This window comes from Giraffa tippelskirchi, chromosome 11, assembly GCF_054371585.1.
Source record: "Giraffa tippelskirchi isolate mGirTip1 chromosome 11, T2T-mGirTip1v1.2.pri, whole genome shotgun sequence".
Lineage (NCBI taxonomy): Eukaryota > Metazoa > Chordata > Mammalia > Artiodactyla > Giraffidae > Giraffa > Giraffa tippelskirchi.
This window is the reverse complement of record NC_137285.1, coordinates 60037717-60057133: the sequence shown is the minus strand read 5'-3', so window position 1 is coordinate 60057133 and position 19417 is coordinate 60037717. Positions and strand designations below refer to the sequence as shown.

At 36.1% G+C, this 19417-nt stretch overlaps 1 protein-coding gene across 10 annotated transcripts in view; it reads left to right on the top strand.

The window, feature by feature from the left end:
* LRBA (LPS responsive beige-like anchor protein) overlaps positions 1-19417 on the top strand; it is an 803036-nt gene that overhangs the window by 770649 nt on the left and 12970 nt on the right. For 9 of the 10 annotated variants that reach the window (XM_081543940.1, XM_081543938.1, XM_081543939.1 and 6 more), the window contains 2 exons: positions 1206-1373; positions 19107-19208. In XM_081543940.1, the coding sequence (XP_081400066.1) occupies positions 1206-1373; positions 19107-19208 (270 nt within the window). The remainder of the gene's footprint in view (positions 1-1205; positions 1374-19106; positions 19209-19417) is intronic. The other variant, XM_081543941.1, reaches the window with a different exon arrangement.

The window sequence follows — 19417 nt, the reverse complement described above, 5'->3', positions numbered from 1 at the left end:
GTAAAAAAATTAGTGGAAATATACTTTTAGTTATATTTATTATCTTGAAAAATTAAGTACATATAGATACCAATAGTTGAGGCCTTAAGCTTTTGATAGGCTATGATCTTTCCAAGTTAAACATATAAACTTTTTAGGCATACTAATTTTTTTCCAGCTTAATGGTTTTTATCTTGAACATCTGAATTGTATTTTTTATGACTCTACCGAAATGCTTATTTGAAAAAAGAAAAGCATTCATGCTGAGTATTAAAGGTGGACATTCTATGACATTAACTTGTAGATTCTGTAGACATTTCTGAGAGAAACATTAGCTAGAAACTGGTCGGGGTAGAGTAGAAGAGCTGCTATAGCTATTTAATTCTTCAGACAAGTTTGTATGAATTACAAACACCGTATCTGATTAAACAGAAAATCCTAAAGGTGGGACCTTTACTTTTTCTCTGACACTGTTATGTGAGCAGTTCATTCTGTGCTTGGCATCCTAGATATACGGTGAGTTTCCTGGGTCCCCCCCTCCCCAGTCATAACTGGTAAACTGTCATCTTAATTTCCCTTCTCCTCAGGAATTCTCCTCACTCAGACAATTAAAGAAAGAATCACTAGTTCAAATTGCAGTCACAATATATTAGTCCTTTTATCAAAATTTAGCTCATGTAATCTTGATTTGAAAAACAGAAACTCTTGGATGTTGTTTATACTGTCTTTGTGTAGATCATTTCAGAGAAGAGAAAAAGAAATCAATTGCCTTTACTGATTCAGAGATAGGTTTGTATTAGTGAAGTCTGAATGATAGAGTACTTACAGAAAGGCAACTAAGTTTTGCTTTGTTTTGAATCATTTAGAGTAACTTAATAAATTGTTGAAATGGTTCCAAATAAGGGTTCTCTTGAGTCTGCTTTAATCAGTAGACATAATTCATTTCTAATTCCTAGGAGCTATGTATAATAATATTATTAGTTGAAATAGTTTTAACATATGTCTTTCAAAAATGTTACTATCACTGTTCTGTTGATTCTTTTTGTTGTCGTTAATTATTCAAAGAAAACTTTTAGGCTGAACCAGATCAAATTTTATCATAAAATCTGAATTATCAGAATATGAGTTAATACAACTTCATTATCTTCCTAAAAGTTAAACAATCACTGGAAATTTTTTCACTTGTTTTAAATAGCAGTTTAAAAGAAACTTGTTTTGTATTTCAGGAAAATTGATCCAAGTGGTGTTTGGCCATTGGGATGTCGTCACTTGCCTCACTCGTTCGGAGTCATATATAGGGGGAAATTGCTACATTCTGTCAGGGTCACGTGATGCAACCCTTCTGCTCTGGTACTGGAATGGAAAAAGCAGTGGTATTGGAGATAACCCGGGCAGTAAGTACAATTTATGAGTAAACTTTTACAAGTGATGTATAATAACATTTTGCAGTGAAGTTTTACCTATTTCATCATGGTGAAAGTGAAACTGAAATATCAAGTAATTTTCATTTCTTAGTTATAATTTAAGAAAGCTCTAGATAACCTTGTTATTAACATTTTGTGACCAATGATAATTGAAATTCAAGGATGAAATCTCATTTTCATGTGTTTGGTTATTTTTAGCTGAAAATGCTAGTTCTTCATTGGAAATGGCTGTCACCAAATAGAAGAGTTTAATTCACAAACAATAAGATATAATGTAAAAGAGCAATCACATATTGTTGATCGAATTCCTATTTTAAAGAGCAAAAAAAAATTATAATTTCATGGAAACAAACCAGTCTTTAGAAAAAATATGCTTTCATTTACATATTAAAAGATAAAACAGGTCATAAAAGGCCAATATGGAATATTCAAATTGGCTGTTGGTTTCTCAAATGGGAAATGAGAATGTTCACCAACAGCCTTAAACATCTTTATGAAACTATGCTGAAGGCAGTAAAACAAAAAATGTGTAACCATTTAAAACTGTAATTCACAGAAGGCAAAAAAGGAGGCAGCTACCATTAAAACCAATCGCACCCAGCTGCAGAAAAGAAATGGCTTTAGGAAAACACATTAAGAAGTAGGAAAAAAACAATTAAAGGGACCACCTGAAAAATGAGAATTTAATTAAAATGATTATGACAACACTGAAGAGAGCCTGCAAGAATAGCATTATATTTTTTATTTCATAGGTAGAGCATTTTAACTGCTCTTAAATATTTACAGTTTCTTAATTTAAAGCAAGTTGTAATTTATTTGGCTAAGGAAGGATCACGTTGTTGCTTTTATTACCTGAATACTATGGTACTTACTTCTGTCACTCAGTCCCAAATTATAAAACAGCCTGATTAAGTCCATCATATTTTGAATTGACTTATTAAAGCTGTGCTTATTAAATGTATATTATTTGTATGAAAGTGAAACCTTTTTAAAAAAATTTACTCAAGAGCCAGTACAGTTTTAAAAGAAGTATATGCAAAGTATTTTTACCGACACTGTTTCTGCTTTGTATGTGTTATGTTTGGTGTGATGGTGAATCAAAGTTTTTATTTTATGAACCTCTAATATGTATTTCTTATTTTAATCAAAACGTGGATAATTCCCTACACAAATTAAATGTGAAGAGTAACTTTAAGGCTTTGATGCTATGGGTAATAGTAGTCAGAGCAGACTTTAGTGTGTGTGCCTATATAGGGAGGTTAGTGTGTACATGTGTGTATTTCACATATTTACACAACATCTCTGTTTTATATGTAATTAAAGTAATAATTTTAAATTTGTAAATTTCAGGGCATTTTGTTCTTCACATTCTTTTGAGAAGCACTTCATGTTCTTTTCTTCATGGAGCCTTATACTCGGTTCCTTCCTCCTTCCTGGCCTTTTAAGATGAGCGACTACTTTCAATTTCCTTGTCCCCTGTTTTTATAAACTCAGTTATTGAGATTCACTAAACTGTCTCAGACAAACCCAGATCTGGCATGGACAATAAGCATACCATTTTGTTATTTATGTGAAAATATTTAGGAAGAACTTTGCTTTAAAATAGTGTGTGATGTTTCATGCACATACAGCAATCCAAATGAAAAAAAAAATTTTGTTCTTTTTTTTTTTACTTCCTTGACCTAACCATGTTCTCTATGTCATTACTAATGGTTAGTTTGAAAAGTAGCTAAAGGCTTTCTCGCTACACTTAATGTGTAATTGTTGTTATATTTCAGAAATTTAAATGTATTTGAAAAGAAGTGTATTTTAGAAATATTCAGCTTTTCTAGAAGGGATAAATATATATATTTAAATACCTTGTAAATCAACCTAAAGATGATTTTTTATGTGCATGACATTATAAAAATGAATCAAGTAGGACTGACCAGATCCTGGCGTTTAGAGTAAGACAAAGCTAAGTTCTATGCTTTGCTGCGCTGTCTTGTCTGTAAAATGAAAGCAACGATAGTAACTGACTTAAGGTGTTATCAGAAGCACAGAATGCTTCAGAGCAAATAAATCACCACACGAACACCATCTTGCTGGTATTAGAGTATATATTATAATGTTATATTTTTCATAAAGCACTTCATCTATACCCCCTCATTGTCTGCACTATGGTGGACATTAACTCCTAGTAATGCTGGTAATGAAAGGAAAAAAAATAAAAGAATAACTTAACAGCACATCTAATAAAAATTTTAGAAAATTGTAATGACTCTTGATAAATTAAATTACCTTTCTCACAGTGAAGCTCATCCTTTTGGGTCCTTTTATAATATCTGATGTCCCAAATGAATTTTGCTTTAACTTTGAAGGATGAATCTAGGAAAAAGACAAAGAGACACTTTTTCATATAATGAGAATTTCCACACATTAGAATGGAAAAGAGAATAAGCCAGCGTAAGCTTTTCAAAAGAAAATGACAAACAAAAACAAAGACATTTGTACCACGTGTGAACTGTTTGCAGCACTCACGCAAGCTGGTTCAGATTTTTTAAGCCTGTGGCTCACTGATGGCTCCACAGTGCAGCCGCTGAAGTCACAGATTTTCAGATGAAGAATTTTAGATTATGCTTACTTCTATGTTGTATCTCTTGGATGAAATGTAATTGACGTTTAAGAAATAGCTAGGCTTTTATATACGTAACTCTGACATGGTCTGTAAATACATACAGTGCCTCAACTTAAAGTTTTGAATTTAGGCTTTTGTCTTGCTTGGAAAGAAAATGGGTAATTTTTTTTAAAAAACTAGACTATTGCCTTTCCTGCATTTCATAGGTCTCACCCAAGGATATAACTTATTTATTTCAAGAATCATAAGAATAAGCTAGTAATTTTACTTGCTAGTGTCATAAGCCTATGGCATTACCTACAAATCTAATGTTAGTGCTGTATGTAAAGTTGATAGCTTTATTAGTTTTTTTTTTTAATCATGTTATCCAGTGTTAATAACCACATTGCTCAGGCAAAATCATACTGATTCAAACTGGATAAAACCTGTGTATAGTATAACATGAGGCTTTTAAAAGGATGCACATGTTGTATGAAATCTGACTCTGTTATATAGCAAAAGCCTTGTTTTCCTGTATGACAGATAGTTTTCCATTTTTGACTCTATTGTTTTGTGATAGTTATCTCCTGTGGAATGCAGTTTTCTTAATGAGAAGAAAAATTAAGATAGGATTCCATTTAGTTGTGGATCTTTTAAATAAAATTAACCAAGAACATTTCAAAGAAAGACGTTTTCTGCATGAAAGCATATCTCTCTTTGCCCTCGTACCCTTTGTGTTCAAAACTGGATTTTGTCCACCAAAATGCTTTCCTGGAATACTCATTTTCCCTTCGCAATAATGCTATCCAGACTGTACACTTCCAAATTTTGAAGAAAATGTTCCCTGATGCATTCAATTGACATTTAAATACCTTAAACTTTAAAATGATCTTGTAATCAAAATGAAAATTCACAAAAGAGTTATTCACTATTTTTGTATTGTATTAGATCATAAACTTAAAATCAAATACTCATTAAGTATCTAAACGTAAGTGCTTATTAAGCATTTTTAGGTATCTGAGTAATTATTTTTTGAAAGTCACAGTTGAATAGCTTTAGAAACAAACAGTCACTGACTAGGAGGTGTTGCATAGATGGTGTGCATAGTATTTCAGTAAAGTAGTTTTCCATTCTCACATTCTGTTTTTGATTTGATTGAAAGGTGGCATTTTTTTTTTCTTCTTTGCAATCAGACATGCTAATCTATATCAGCTTTCTCCTTTATAGGAATGGCGTCTGCTGAAAAAAAAAAGTTTTTTTCATAACAAGATTCTGTTAAGAATATTTCAGCACCATTAATTAGAAAGAAGGTTTTATTAACCATAAGGCTAGCACTAACAGACCACAGAGCTGTTTTTTAAAGTACTGTATGCCATGGCTGCCCTGCTTTTTCTCTGTCGAAAACTTCATTTTGTTACACTCTCATCAATCACTTAAGTCATTACCGTAAATCCTACTGTTGTTAATTTTACTAGTATCACCCTAATGAGACATCCTTGCCATAATTAAAAATGAATTCTAACTTTAAGGCATTCTAAATTTTTTTTTAATGAATTTAGAATGATCTTGCCATGTAACCATAAATACCACTGATACACATAGACTACTCATCAAGTCTTTAAGAAAAGTGGTATCACAATATGTCCAGGTGTGACTTATTTACCGGTTGTCTCTGTGCACGTGTGCTTATGCATATGTATATTTTTGCGTGCATATTTAGGAATTATGTTCTTTTTATAATAAAGCCTACTATGCTTTACTGAAGCTACCGATAAATCCTTATTCTTTGTCTTGCCAGAATATAGGTGGATGTGATACAAGAAGTAGGCGTCCTAGAGCGCCATCTGCTGGACACATTGGGGGACTTGCTAGCTCTGAAAATCAGTACTTGTTAAAACAGGTGTACTTTGTTTTTAATTGCCTGTGGTGTAGAATTTATGGTTCACAAATGCCAAGATGTGTACATCTGTGTTGAACTGTATGAGTTTGTAGAAGAAATGACATTCTCTTCTTTTGCCCTGCACTAACCTGGATTTGGACTGTTACAATCAATATTTTGTTTAAGGAAAAAGTAAGCACAATATATACCTAGTGAAACAAAGCATCACAGTTTGTCATGAGAAGAACTCTTATCTTATTAATCACAGGTCTTCAGTAAGCTACAGTTGGAGGAAATTGTTTGGATGATATTTTAACTTTAGTTTGCTTATGTTCACGGCTACTATGAAAGCAGTGTTTGAAACAGCTTTTTTTTATATCTGGGATATGACTCAATCTGATTCTTTGTCAAGAACATGGCTTCTTCCATATATACCTCATCAAGAACATTCCTTATGGTTTGCGCTATTGCACTAACACTAAGATTGCCCTGTATTTTCCGTTTTTCCTTGAAGAATTCATCAAGCATGGTTTGAAGCAATATGTTGGCAGTGTTCAAGTTCAGGTGACATTAAAACTATGTCTATGAAATTCTCCAGAAGGGCCAGGATGTTTGGTGCCCCATGATGTAATGCAGGCCCTCCCATTCCAGCAAAACAACTCTGTATTTACTGCTTGTAACTAATAGTAGATGTGGTAAAAGGAATTATATTCATATGGCAAATGAATACAGCCTTAATGTGCACCATATGCAGAGTGGTGGGGTGATGTGCCAATATATCACATTTATTTACCTTGTTTAGTTGCAGAAAAAAATGACTATACCATTCAACCCATGGGTTCTTGCCATATAAATATGAGAACAGAAGAACAGATGATTTATCCCCTCAAATTGGAACTGGGTATCTTCATATGAACACTTTAATAGTGCGACACCAAAGAAAATTGTCTAATACTTTATGCTCAGATAGGAAATTTAATTTCAAACAATGGCAGGAATTACCCATTAGTTAGAAGCTACAAATTCTCTATAGTCAATGAAGTGTAGGCTCTCAAAGGAAACTGTAAACGTGTCTTCTTTCATTTAAGTGAGACTGAATGTACTCTGAAATTTCAAGCTACTTCCTCCCCTCTCTTCTTTTTTTAAGCCTAAAATCAGGAGTCTTCTGCTTTTAGAATGTTGTATGGGGGATCAATATTATTGTAGAACTACTAAGGATATGGTTAATGAAGACCTCCTGGAACAACATATTAGATTGACTTTCAAAGAGTTTGCTTCTTTAGAGAAATTATATGATATCTTTGTGCATATGTACCTTACATCGTGCTTTAGATAGTCCTGAGAATTCATGAACAGAGACCCACTTTTATATGAAATTAGGTAGTAAATGTCCCTGATGATTTCTTTTACAGTTGCCCTGTTTTCAAAAATAATTTATTTCACATTCAAATGGGTTTGGTCAAACTTTGTGTTTTGGATTTGAAGTGGTTTTTGTTTTGTTGCTTTTATTTATTATTAAATTTATTTATTTTTAATTGAAGGATAATTGCTTTACAATATTGTATTAGTTTCTGCCGTACATCGACATGAATCAGCCATAGATACACATATGTCCCCTCCCTCTTGAACCTCCCTCCTACCTCCCACCCCTTCCCACTCCCTCTGTGTTGTTACAGAACCCTGGTTTGAGTTCCCTGAGTCATACAGCAAATTAGAGAGGAAAAAAATCCTTAGAAATCTTTCTGCATCTCATGGCTCAGGTCTTCATGACTCTTGAGCTTTTTAGCTTTTATTCTCATAGCTTATAACTTTCTACAACTGAGAGAATGCTTTATATTTCCTTAGGGTGAGCAGGGTCAGGAAGTTTCTTTTTTCTTTAATTGAGATATAGTTGACATCTAACATTCTATGCATTTCAGATGTACAACATCATGATTTGGTATTTGTATAATTGCAAAGGATCACCACAGTGTCTAAATAACATCCATCACCACACAGTTACACTGTTTTTTTCCGATGTGAGAACTTTTAAGATCCACTCTCTCAGCAACTTTCAAATATACAATACAGTATTATTAAATGGGCTGCCCAGGTGGCTCAGTGGAAAAGAAGCCGCCTGCCAATGCAGGAGTCAGAGGAGATGTGAGTTCCATCCCTGGGTCGAGAAGATCCCCTGGAGGAGGAAATGGCAATCTACTCTAGTATTCTTGCCTGAAAAATCCCATAGACACAAGAGCCTGGCAGGCTACAGTCCATTGGGTCAAAAAGAGTTGGACATGACTGAGTGACTGAACATGATTATTAACTATATTCACCATACTCTAAATTAAATTCCCAAGACTTACTCACTGTATAAGTGAGTTTGTACCTTTAGACCACTGTTGCCCATTTTGCCCACTCTCCACATTTGGCAACCACCTCTGGTAGTCTATTCTCTGTATCTTTGAAGTTAGTGTTTGTTTTTTTTTAATTCTACACATAAATGAGATCATAAAGTATTTGTCTTTGTCTGACTTATTTTACTTACCATAATGTCCTTAAAGTCTATCCATATTGCCACAAATGGCAGGCTTTACTTATTTTTTATGACTAATATTCCACTGTGTGTGTGTAGCATTTCATCTATCCATTCATCCATCAGTGGATACTTAGGCTGTTTCCATGTCTTGGCTACTGTGAATAATGTTGCAGTGAACATGGGGTGCAGATATCTTCTCAAATTAGTGTTTTCATTTATACCTAGACGTGAACTTGCTGGATCACATGGTAGTTATAGTTTAATTTTTTGAGGAACCTGCATTCTGTTTTCTATAGTGTTTGTACCAAGTTACATTCCTACCAGCAGTGCACAGGGACCCCCCTTTCTCCACCTTCTTGCCAGAGCTTGTTGTTTCTTGTCCTTTTTGTAAAGCCCGTCTAGCAGATGTGAGGGTATCTCATTGTGGTTTGCATTTCCCTGGTGATAAGTGGTGTTGAGTTACCTTTTTCTGTACTTAGCCATCTGTATGTATTCTTTGTAAAAAAAAAAAAAAGCCTATTCAGATCCTCTGTCCATTTTTAAATTAGATTGTTCTCTTGATATTGAGTTATGTGAATTCTTTATGTGTTTTGGATATTAACCCTTTTTCAGGCATTATGATCTGTAAATGTTTTCTCCCATTCCATCTGTTGCCTTTTCATTTGGTTAATGGTTTCCTTTGCTGTCCAGAGGTTTTTAGCTTAATATAATCTCAGTTGTTTATTTTTTGCTTTTGGTGTCTTGCTTTTGGTGTCAAATCCAGGTGTTTCAAATTGCTAAAGATGTGAAAATCCTCTATACTTTTCACCAATGCCTTACTTATGTATCTTTAACAAATGTTAAAAATGTTAAGGAGGACAAATTACAAAGAATTTTATGTGACTTGGATATTTAGGATAGATAGATAAAAATAGTTATCCATTTTCATTTTCTTATTTATAAAAATCATAATATTAAACATCAACAAATATGGATAAGATTTCAACAACTTTTCTAAGTATCTACATTCTTTTTGGAGGCAGAATTTTATCATGTCAGTGTTTCCAGACACACATATGCAACTACAGAAGCTATCAAAGAATCAGAGCCAAAGACAAGCCTGTCTGTGGGGAACTGGCAAGTGGAAAGTCTCAAAAAACTAGGATAAAAGAAGTACACAAGTAAAGTTTGATATGTGCACACGATGCAAGACTGTATAGCCATTAATGTATTATGAATTGTGATATTGGCATGAAAGGATATGCTCTCTGAGTTGATAAGTGTAAGAGATCACCAAACTGCACGTACAATAAGATATATTTTAAGTATTTGTGTCAGTAAGTGTATACTTTGTATACTGTGTATTGCTGTTGTTCAGTTGCACAGTCGTATGCAGCTCTTCATGATGCCATGGACTTAAGCATGCCAGGCTTCCCTGTCCTTCACTATCTCCCAGAGTCTGCTCAAACTCATGTCCATTGAGTCAGTGATGCCATCCAACCAGCTCATCTCTGTCACCTGCTTCTCCTCCTGCCTTCAACCTTTCCCAGCATCAGGGTCTTTTCTAAGGAGTCAGTTCTTCGCATCAGGTGGCCAGAGTATTAGAGCTTCAGTTTCAGCATCAGTCCTTCCAATGAATATTCAGGGTTGATTTCCTTTCGGATTGACTGGTTTGATCTCCTTGCCTTCCGAGGGACTCACAAGAGTCTTCTCCAACACCATAGTTGAAAAGCAGCAATTCTTCGGCGCTCAGTCTTCTTTATGGTCCAACTCTCACATCCGTACATGACTACTGGAAAAACCATAGCTTTGACTCTATGGACCTTTGTTGGCAAAGTGATGTCTCTGTTTTTTAATATGCTGTCTAGGCTAGAAAACAGTCTGAAATAATAACTGGTAAATGTAAGCAACGGTCATTTTATGTAGTGCAACTTAGAGGCATTTTTTCATTTTCTTCTTCATAATTTACTAAATTATATGAATGCTTTATAATGAGCATATATTATTTTGATAATCAGAGACAATAAATATATTTTACTGGGTAGGAAAATACCTAGTTATTGTAATGTACCTTCCCTTCCTGCTCTCAGCTCCATGCTCTGGCTATATCAGAATTAAATGGATTGTCAGAGAAGGTTGGAAAATCTAAGAAAAAGAGGAATGGGAGAAATCATGGTCTACTTTCTAGAAATGAAGGTATATTTTCCTCCCTGACAGGAAAAATAGTAAAAGAACTATTTCTAATTGGCATTTATATGTCACAGGATCAGATATTATACTTTTGCTACAAAAAATGTGTGCAACAGAGGGTGAAAATATGCATCATTCTACTTCTGCTAGCTGGTGTTTATTGAGTGCTCCCTACACGCTAGGCACATCTTCAGCACTTTACATGGTAGCTCATTAATCCTCATGGTAGTCCTGGTATTTTGTGTGTGTGTGTGTGTGTGTGTGTGCGCGCGCGCGCACATATGTGCAGTCGTGTTGGACTCTTTGCAGCCTCAGTCTGTAGCCCATCAGGTTCCTCTGTCCATGAGATTCTCCAAGTAAGAATACTGGAGTGGGGATTCCTTCTCCAGAGGATCTTCCCAACTCAGGGATCGAATCCACATCTCTTGCATCTCCTTCATTGGCAGGCATATTCTTTACCACTGAGCCACCTGGGCAGCCCAGGCCAGTTGTTACCCTTGTTTTATAGATGAGGCACAGAGAGAATATTAGTATGCCTCTACTTTCTAGATCTTTCTAGAACTATTAGAACTTACTAGATTGAGGGCAGGAGGAGATTGCTTACATTTACTAGTTATCACTCCAGACTTTTTTCTATGCCTAGACAGCATATTAAAAAGCAGAGACATCACTTTGACAACAAAGATCCATATAGTCAAAGCTATGGTTTTTCCAGTTGTCATGTACAGATGTGAGAGTTGGACCATAAAAGAAGGCTGATTGCCGAAGAACTGATGCTTTCGAATTGGGGTGCTAGAGAAGACTCATGAGAGTCCCTTGGACAGCAAGGAGATCAAACTAGTCAATCCGAAAGGAAATCAACCTGGAATATTCATTGGAAAGACTGATGCTGAAGCTGAAGCTCCAATACTTTGGCCACCTGATGCGAAGAACTGACTCCTTAGAAAAGACCCTGATGCTGGGAAAGGTTAAGGGCAGGAGGAGAAGGGAGCGACAGAGGATGAGATGGTTGGACAGCATCGCCAACTCAATGGACATGAATTTGAGTTTTCATAGTTCTAGTAAGACCTATGAGCTTCAAAACCCAAGGGAAGGGAAGCATAGCTAGCAAACTAGAGCCTGGATTCAAACCCAGGCACTCTAGGCCAGAGGCACCATTCTTAGCCACTAAACTGGACAGCATTTTAAATTTCATTTCATTGGATCATCAACTGTGGAAAATTTGGTGCAACTTTGTCGCTAAAGCACTCTTAGTATTTGCAGAAGATAATTTTATTACCTCTAGCAATCTCTAGTTAGTATTGAGTTCTTACGAAAGTATATGTCATGATAAGATTTTGTACTTTTTAAATACTATTACACATGTTAGGGTTATACTTTATGTATACAGTTGTAGGTATATACTCACACAATTGCACTTTTTAATGTAGTCTGAAAAGATGATTCCGTTGTCATAAACTTTTGTTTACATAAGTTCATATAAACATGTATATATAATACATAATCATAGAAGGGAGAAAGGTTATAAATCAAGAACTTAGTATTATTGAGTTTTAAACCAACATTATACTGTCTTAGATTAATAATTCTAATAATATTTACAAGAGGAAGCTACCAAATTTTATTGTTGGTTGTCATATTCTAAATGCAGCCATGATTTGTTTTCTGTAATATACAAAATCAACATGTTTCACAATGAAAAAAATCCATAATGAAAGGAAAAGAGAAGGAAAGGTTGGTAGAGATGGTATAAATAGACGAAGTCTTAAATAATTTCTCTTGGTATAATTAAAATGTAGTGTTATCATTCCAGTTGAAAAATTAGAAAGTTAATGGAAAGATTTAAGAAACATTTAACAACTAACCTCATTTCTGCTTCACAAAAACCATTTCCTCTCCTGATTTACCATTATGGTGAGCCACATGAGAAACCTTAGTCTTCAATTTTCATATGAATTTTTTCGTTGATGAATGCTTTGTAGTAATCAATTGTAATTAAAATGGAATAAAAGATGTGCAAAACAGAAATATCCAGCTTTAGGAAATGGCTAGTATATATAATACTTAGATTTTCTTAAACCTATAGATATGTAATAATTATATATTTAGGTCCTTAAACAAATTTACATTTTCTTTCAAAATGAATACTCTATTGAAGTGATTTTTTTTTAAAGCCAGGTTTCATATTTTGTTTTATGTCTCTTAAGAGGTCAGATGGGTATTAGATTTTGCTAACCTGGAAAATTATATTGGTTGTTTTTATTTAGAAACCTTATTAGTTGATGGTAAATATTTATTTTGTATAAAAATTAAGTTATAATAAATAGTTTGGACTAAAGTGCAGCTTTTTGATCTTTCCAATAATAGATATTTATAATTAGCAGGCTTATAGTAGGGTCAACAAAACCTTATCCAGTGACCATTTAAAATCAAATCATTTACAAATACAAGGTCATATTTTATTGCCTTTCTTGTTTTCACAGTGCATTCACATAATACATACTCAGTAAGTGTTATGTTAAAGTGAAGGAGTTAAAGGAATGAATGAATAAACAAATGGAAAATGTTAACTAACCTCTGTCCCAGGAGAAGTAAAACTTAAGTTTTAATTGAAGGCGCTAATTTTACTTCTATAAAACTAAAACTAAAGAAGTGTTGACCTGCTCTTCATTTCATGGTAGATGGTATGGAAATGGTAAATGAATGAAGCAGATTCTCTCTGCTGGTAACAAAGTACTTAAACTGCTAATGAGAACTTTGCAGTGCCTTTTGAAAATAATTAAATTTTCATTAAGATTGAGGAGATGATGCCCAAAATACCAAGAACTTTATTCATTTTTAAAAATGCAAGTCAAAGTTTGCCAGAAATAGGTGTCAGGGCTGTTTTTACCTGGCTTATTAATTCTCTTTGCCTTAATGGATACAGATCTTTCAAAATATTTTTCTCATTGGATATTTATGAACAGGATACCAGAGAAATTACTGTTTCCTCCATCTCTTCTTTCAGGTATAACTTTAAGTGGTTCAGAATCCATTTGATGAAGAAATACACTGAGTGTTATGAGAACACCAAAGAAACACATTTAATAGCAGCATTTGTTATTCTGCCTAATGGTGTAAAACATTTCACCTAATATTTTAAAACATAGATCCAATATAAATGCTTAATGGGTATTATGGAGATCTTGTGCTGCTTAAATGAAACTTGGGTTGTTATAATGGCGTCTGTAAGTTAGTAAGTGATATTCCCTGTTACATACTGAGAAAAGCACATCTGTAAAAACTGATGTGTCCTGGTATTTGTGGCAGGATTTGGACTGTCCTTAATCTCCTTTGACTTGTTCATCTTCCTTTAAGGCCATTCATAAAGATGCACGGAGTGTCCTTTTCAGCCTTTGGTTAGGATTTGCATCAGTAGTCATAAACCTGCTCTCCAGACAAAGACACCCTTTCCTTTGAAGTAATTGCTCAAGCTTTTCAAAGCAGTCCAAGAAGTCTATCCTCTTTCTCTTTCTCTTTTTCTTTAAGAAGAGTTTGAAGTGTAGCCCCTTAAACTAGCAGCAAGATAAATTTTTCTCTTCAGCTTTATTGAAAGCCATGACGATTTTTCAAGCAGTTAGACTTTAAAAGATTCTTAAGGGAATCTGTTCTGCTTTATGGCTTTTGGTAGATCCTACTATCTCAGAAAGCAAAAGTGAAGACTTTTGTATCCACTAACTACTGTAAATTTTTACCAAAGAATTAACCTGATGTTTTTCAGAAGACATTTTCCCCCTGCTCTATATTCAGTTTAGGGACTTCGATGAGTGATGGCCGTAGCTTTGGAGTCTTGAAAAGGTGATATGTGGCCAGTGTTGTCTTATTTGAGCTGATTTTCCCCGCTAGGTCCTAACTCGGTGTGTTGACAGGTAGTGGGAGGGGCAGATCTAGCTGAGTGCTGCACGAAGTCTGATATGGTTCCCAGATTTCCTTTCTAGGCTTTCCAAACACACATACATAGACATGTGTATGTATGTTATCGATATGTGAATGTTATTGCCATATTGCAGGATAACGTAACCACAGAGAAATAAGTAGGTTCTGTGAGCCACTATGAAGCCTGCATTTCCCTTCCCCCATCATCACGTCTGCCCTTCGTAATTTCAGTCCAAGGGGTTCCCAAAACATCTGTTGAACTTACCACGTTGGACCTGTTGGACTTAAATCTCACATTGTATAATTCTGTTTGCTACAGTGAAATTGTAATATGTAAAACATTCGGTTTATAGAAACTTACAAAAATCCAAGTATTTATTTTGAGCATATTTTTTAATGAGAAAATGTAAAGAATATCCGATCTTCACCCCATACGGTAAAGGGTAATACGAAGTTTAGTCTTTAAACAAGACTGGAAATAGCTTTTCTTAGAGGAAATGATCTCTCTTCTTATATTGTTGTACGTGGACTTTTTGAGGTTGTTAATGTGCATTTCCTGAAGTGGGGGAAAGTTCAGTAGCAGGGGCTTTTTTTTTTTTTTTACTGGAAAAAATCTAGTGAAACCAGTTACCTAGGTAGAACCCAATGATCATAAGTTTACCCTTATGCTTTCAATTTGTTGTTTTTCTTTTCTTTTTCTCTCCTTTTCCTCTTTCTCCCCCCTGTATTTCCTGAGCTGTCTAATCTGCTTCCTGGGTTAGGAAACATTTTGCCAAACTTTGAAGCTGAAGTCCTAGCATTGAACAGGCCTTCTTTAGAGATCAAGCCCAAGGAAAAGAAAAATCTCTTTCAGTTTTGAAATGACACAGTATGTGCCTGTGTGTTCTGATGTGTGGAGGGAAAAATGATCAGTGCGGTGTGGATTATTAGAAACTAGTATTTGTCAGTAAAGTATAGTTACAAAAACCTTAATTATGAGTTTACAAAAAGGAATGCTTATATCTTAATTCACTTTATGGGGTAAATCATGAGGCTTCCTAAACTCTAACTTTACAGTCTTAGAAAATTCTCAGTATTTCAACTCTTTCACATTAAAGAAAGAAATCTAATTGATAGCAATCTTCTCATTTCCTCTCCATGTCTCTAAGAAAATACTCTTAGATCTAGAAAACAAACAAATAAAAAAGTTAGCATTGGCATGCTTAAGTGACAGCATCCCAGAAAATGGTACATTATGAAAACAGAAAGGGACAATCACAATGAAAATATATTCCTTAGATCTTAATGATTTTAATTCTTGATTGTAAGAAAGTTGCCAATAGATATAATTAGACATTAATTTCAAAAATATAACATCATATGGTATTTTTGTGGAATATAGAGCATCTTGAGAAAGGGGAAGAAACAAAAAATCAGGGCTAAAGTATTGGTAACTTTTAAAAATTATTTCTATTTTTAGTGGCAACTTACCTCCAGCAGAAGGTTAAGTAGTTTGGACAGGTTTGCATTATTTGCTTCTTTTCTTAACAAATTTATATGCTTTTAAAGGGAAAAAAATAGCTGCTTGTGTAACAAATGCTTTCTGGTTTGGAAAATCTGAAGTTAACTTTGTATTAAGGTGGATTTCTCTTCCCATGCATGCATGGTGCATGCTAAGTCACTTCAGTCATGTCCGACTCTTTGCAACCCTATAGACTGTAGCCCGCCAGGCCACTCTGTCCATGGAGTTCTCCAGGCAAGAATACTGGAGTGAGTTGCCATGCCCTCCTCCAGGGGATATTCCCAACCCAGGAATCAAACCCATGTCTCTTATATGTACTACATTGGGAAGCGGGCTCTTTACCAGTAGTGCCACCTGGGAAGCCCATTCTCTCCCCCCAAAAGTTTTAAAACTGAGTCAAAGAAACCAAACCCTTGTTGCACTTACCCCTGACCTTTTAGTATTTCATTTGAGGGCTCCCTTGGTCAGTCACCAGGCATGCAAGCCAGTTCCTGTATCTGCACGGAGCATAGCCAGTGTGGTGCAGAGTTTGACATGATACCTCTTCACTCATGTCTCACTCAGAAGCACCTAGAGTCACCAAAAGCCAGGAAAGACACAGTGGGGACTTAACCATGCATCATGCGGTCAGTAAATTCACTGCATTAATTACATAAGATGGCCAGATAGACGTGAAATAACTGCAGGCTCTTGGGGCAGAGGGGCCCAGAGCACAGAGACCAGACTGTCTTCAAAGTAGAGGTGCTCTCCTGATTTGGGTCAATGTGCTGTCAAGAAAACCTCTTTTCCTTCTTCCCACCCCCGAAAACACAGGCATGTACATAAATTTGCATGACATTTCAGAGAACACATTGACCATCATAAAAACCACTAGTTAATTTTTTGACCAGCAGCATTTGGTCATAACACAGTGGTGTGATCACTCAACTAGAGCCAGATATCCTAGAGTGCAAAGTCAAGTGGGCCTTAGGAAGCATCACTATGAACAAAGCTAGCGGAGGTGATAGAATTCCAGTTGAGCTATTTCAGATCCTAAATGATGCTGTGAAAGTGCTGCACTCAGTATGCCAGCAAATTTGGAAGACTCAGCAGTGGCCATAGGACTAGAAAAGGTCAGTTTTCATCCCAGTGCCAAAGAAAGGCAATGCCAAAGAAAGCTCAAACTACCACACAATTACACTCATCTCACACGCTAGCAAAGTAATGCTCAAAATTCTCCAAGCTAGGCTTCAACAGTACATGAACCAGGAACTTCCAGATGTTCAAGCTGGATTTAGAAAAGGCAGAGGAACTAGAGAGATCAAATTACCTATGTCTGTTGGATCATTGAAAAAGCAAGAGAATCCCAGAAAAACATCTGCATTATTGACTATGCCAAAGCCTTTGACTGTGTGGATCACAACAAACTGTGGAAAATTCTGAAAGAGATGAGAATGCCAGACCACCTTACCTGCCTCTTGAAAAACCTGTATGCAGGTCAAGAAGCAACAGTTAGAACTGGACATGGAACAACAGACTGGCTCCAAATCAGGAAAGGAATTCGTCAAGGCTGTATATTGTCACCCTGCTTATTTAACTTACATGCAGAGTACATCATGGGAAATGTTGGGCTGGATGAAGCACAAGCTAGAATCAAGATTGCCGGGAGAAAAATCAATAACCTCAGATATGCTGATGACACCACCCTTATGGCAGAAAGTGAAGAGGAACTAAAGAGCCTCTTGATGAAGATGAATGAAAGAGGAGAGTGAAAAAGTTGGCTTAAAGCTCAACATTCAGAAAACTAAGGTCATGGCATCCGGTCCCATCACTTCATGGCAAATAAATGGGGAAACAATGGAAACAGTGACAGACTTTATTTTCTTGGGCTCCAAAATCATTGCAGATGGTGACTGCAGCCATGAAATTAAAAGATATTTGCTCCTTGGAAGAAAAGCTATGACCAACCTAGACAGCATATTAAAAAGCACAGACATTGCTTTGCTGACAAAGGTCCATCTAGTCAAAGGTATGGTTTTTCCAGTGGTCATGTATGGATGTGAGAGTTGGACTATAAAGAAAGCTGAGTGCCAAAGAATTGATGTTTTTGGACTGTGGTGTTGGAGAAGACTCTTGAGTTCCTTGGACTGCAAGGAGAGCAAACCAGTCAATCCTAAAGGAAATCAATCCTGAATATTCATTGGAAAGACTGATGTTGAAGCTGAAACTCCAATCCTTTAGCCACCTGATGGGAAGAACTGACTCATTTGAAAAGACCCTGATGCTGGGAAGGATTGAAAGCAGGAGGAGAAGGGGACGACAGAGGATGAGATGGTTGGATGGCATCACTGACTCAACGGACATGAGTTTGAGATGATGAAGGACAGGGAGGCCTGGCATGCTGCGGATCACGGGGTTGTAAAGAGTCATACACAACTGAACTGAGCTGAGCTGCTTCCGAGACACCATGAATGCAGTTCAGACTGTCGTCACCAAGACAAGGGTCTCAGTGGCCCAGGATGGGGAGAGCTGGCTGAGGGGGCGGGGAGAGGAAGCCACCACATTCCATACTTTTATTATTGTCCATCCACAAATCATCCACTCAGAGGGCTCATATTTATATTTGCAAAAGTATCTGAGGCAGTTCATAATGCAGATTTTTGTTTTATTTATTCCATTTTAAACTATCATTGCTTGAACATCATGTAAAGCTTAGAAATTTAGCAACCTGTGCTTCTCAAAGGATAGAGTAGCATATAGTCCAGTTCATCACCTAAAAATAGGATTTGGGGTCAAAGTCCCTGGTGGCTCAGACAGTAAAGAACCTGCCTGCAAATGCAGGAGACCTGGATTAAGTCCTTAGATCAGGAAGATCCCCTGGAGGAGGGCATGGCAACCCACACCAGCATGCTTGCCTGGAGAATCCTCATGCACAGAGGAACCTGGTGGGCTACAGTCCATGGGATCGCAAAAGAGTTGGACATGACTGAGCAGCTGACACACATGTTTCTTTCCAAAGCTGTAAATTAAAGATTTAGGCATCATGGGTATTAGGAACAAATTATTGGTGATTTAACCTGAGTAGAGGGAGGTCATCCCTCACATGAACTTGAATTTGTTCTTTTTATCTTTTCTTCCCCCAAAAGGTGAGACCACCACTCCCCGGGCCATTTTGACAGGTCATGACTACGAGATCACTTGTGCTTCTGTCTGCGCTGAGCTTGGCCTCGTGTTAAGTGGCTCTAAAGGTAAACCTGTGGGACCTTCAAAAAATGAGTGCATTTTTTGGTGTCTTCTCATAGCAGGTTACCAAAGATGAACTTGGTGCCTTTTTTTCTAAAGCTGTGCTGTCTGTAACAGGAGCTGTTAGCCACATGGCAGGCCCATGACTGTTCACATTAACTGAAATGAAATAAAATTTACAGTTCAATTCCCTGGTGGCACTAACCACAGTGCA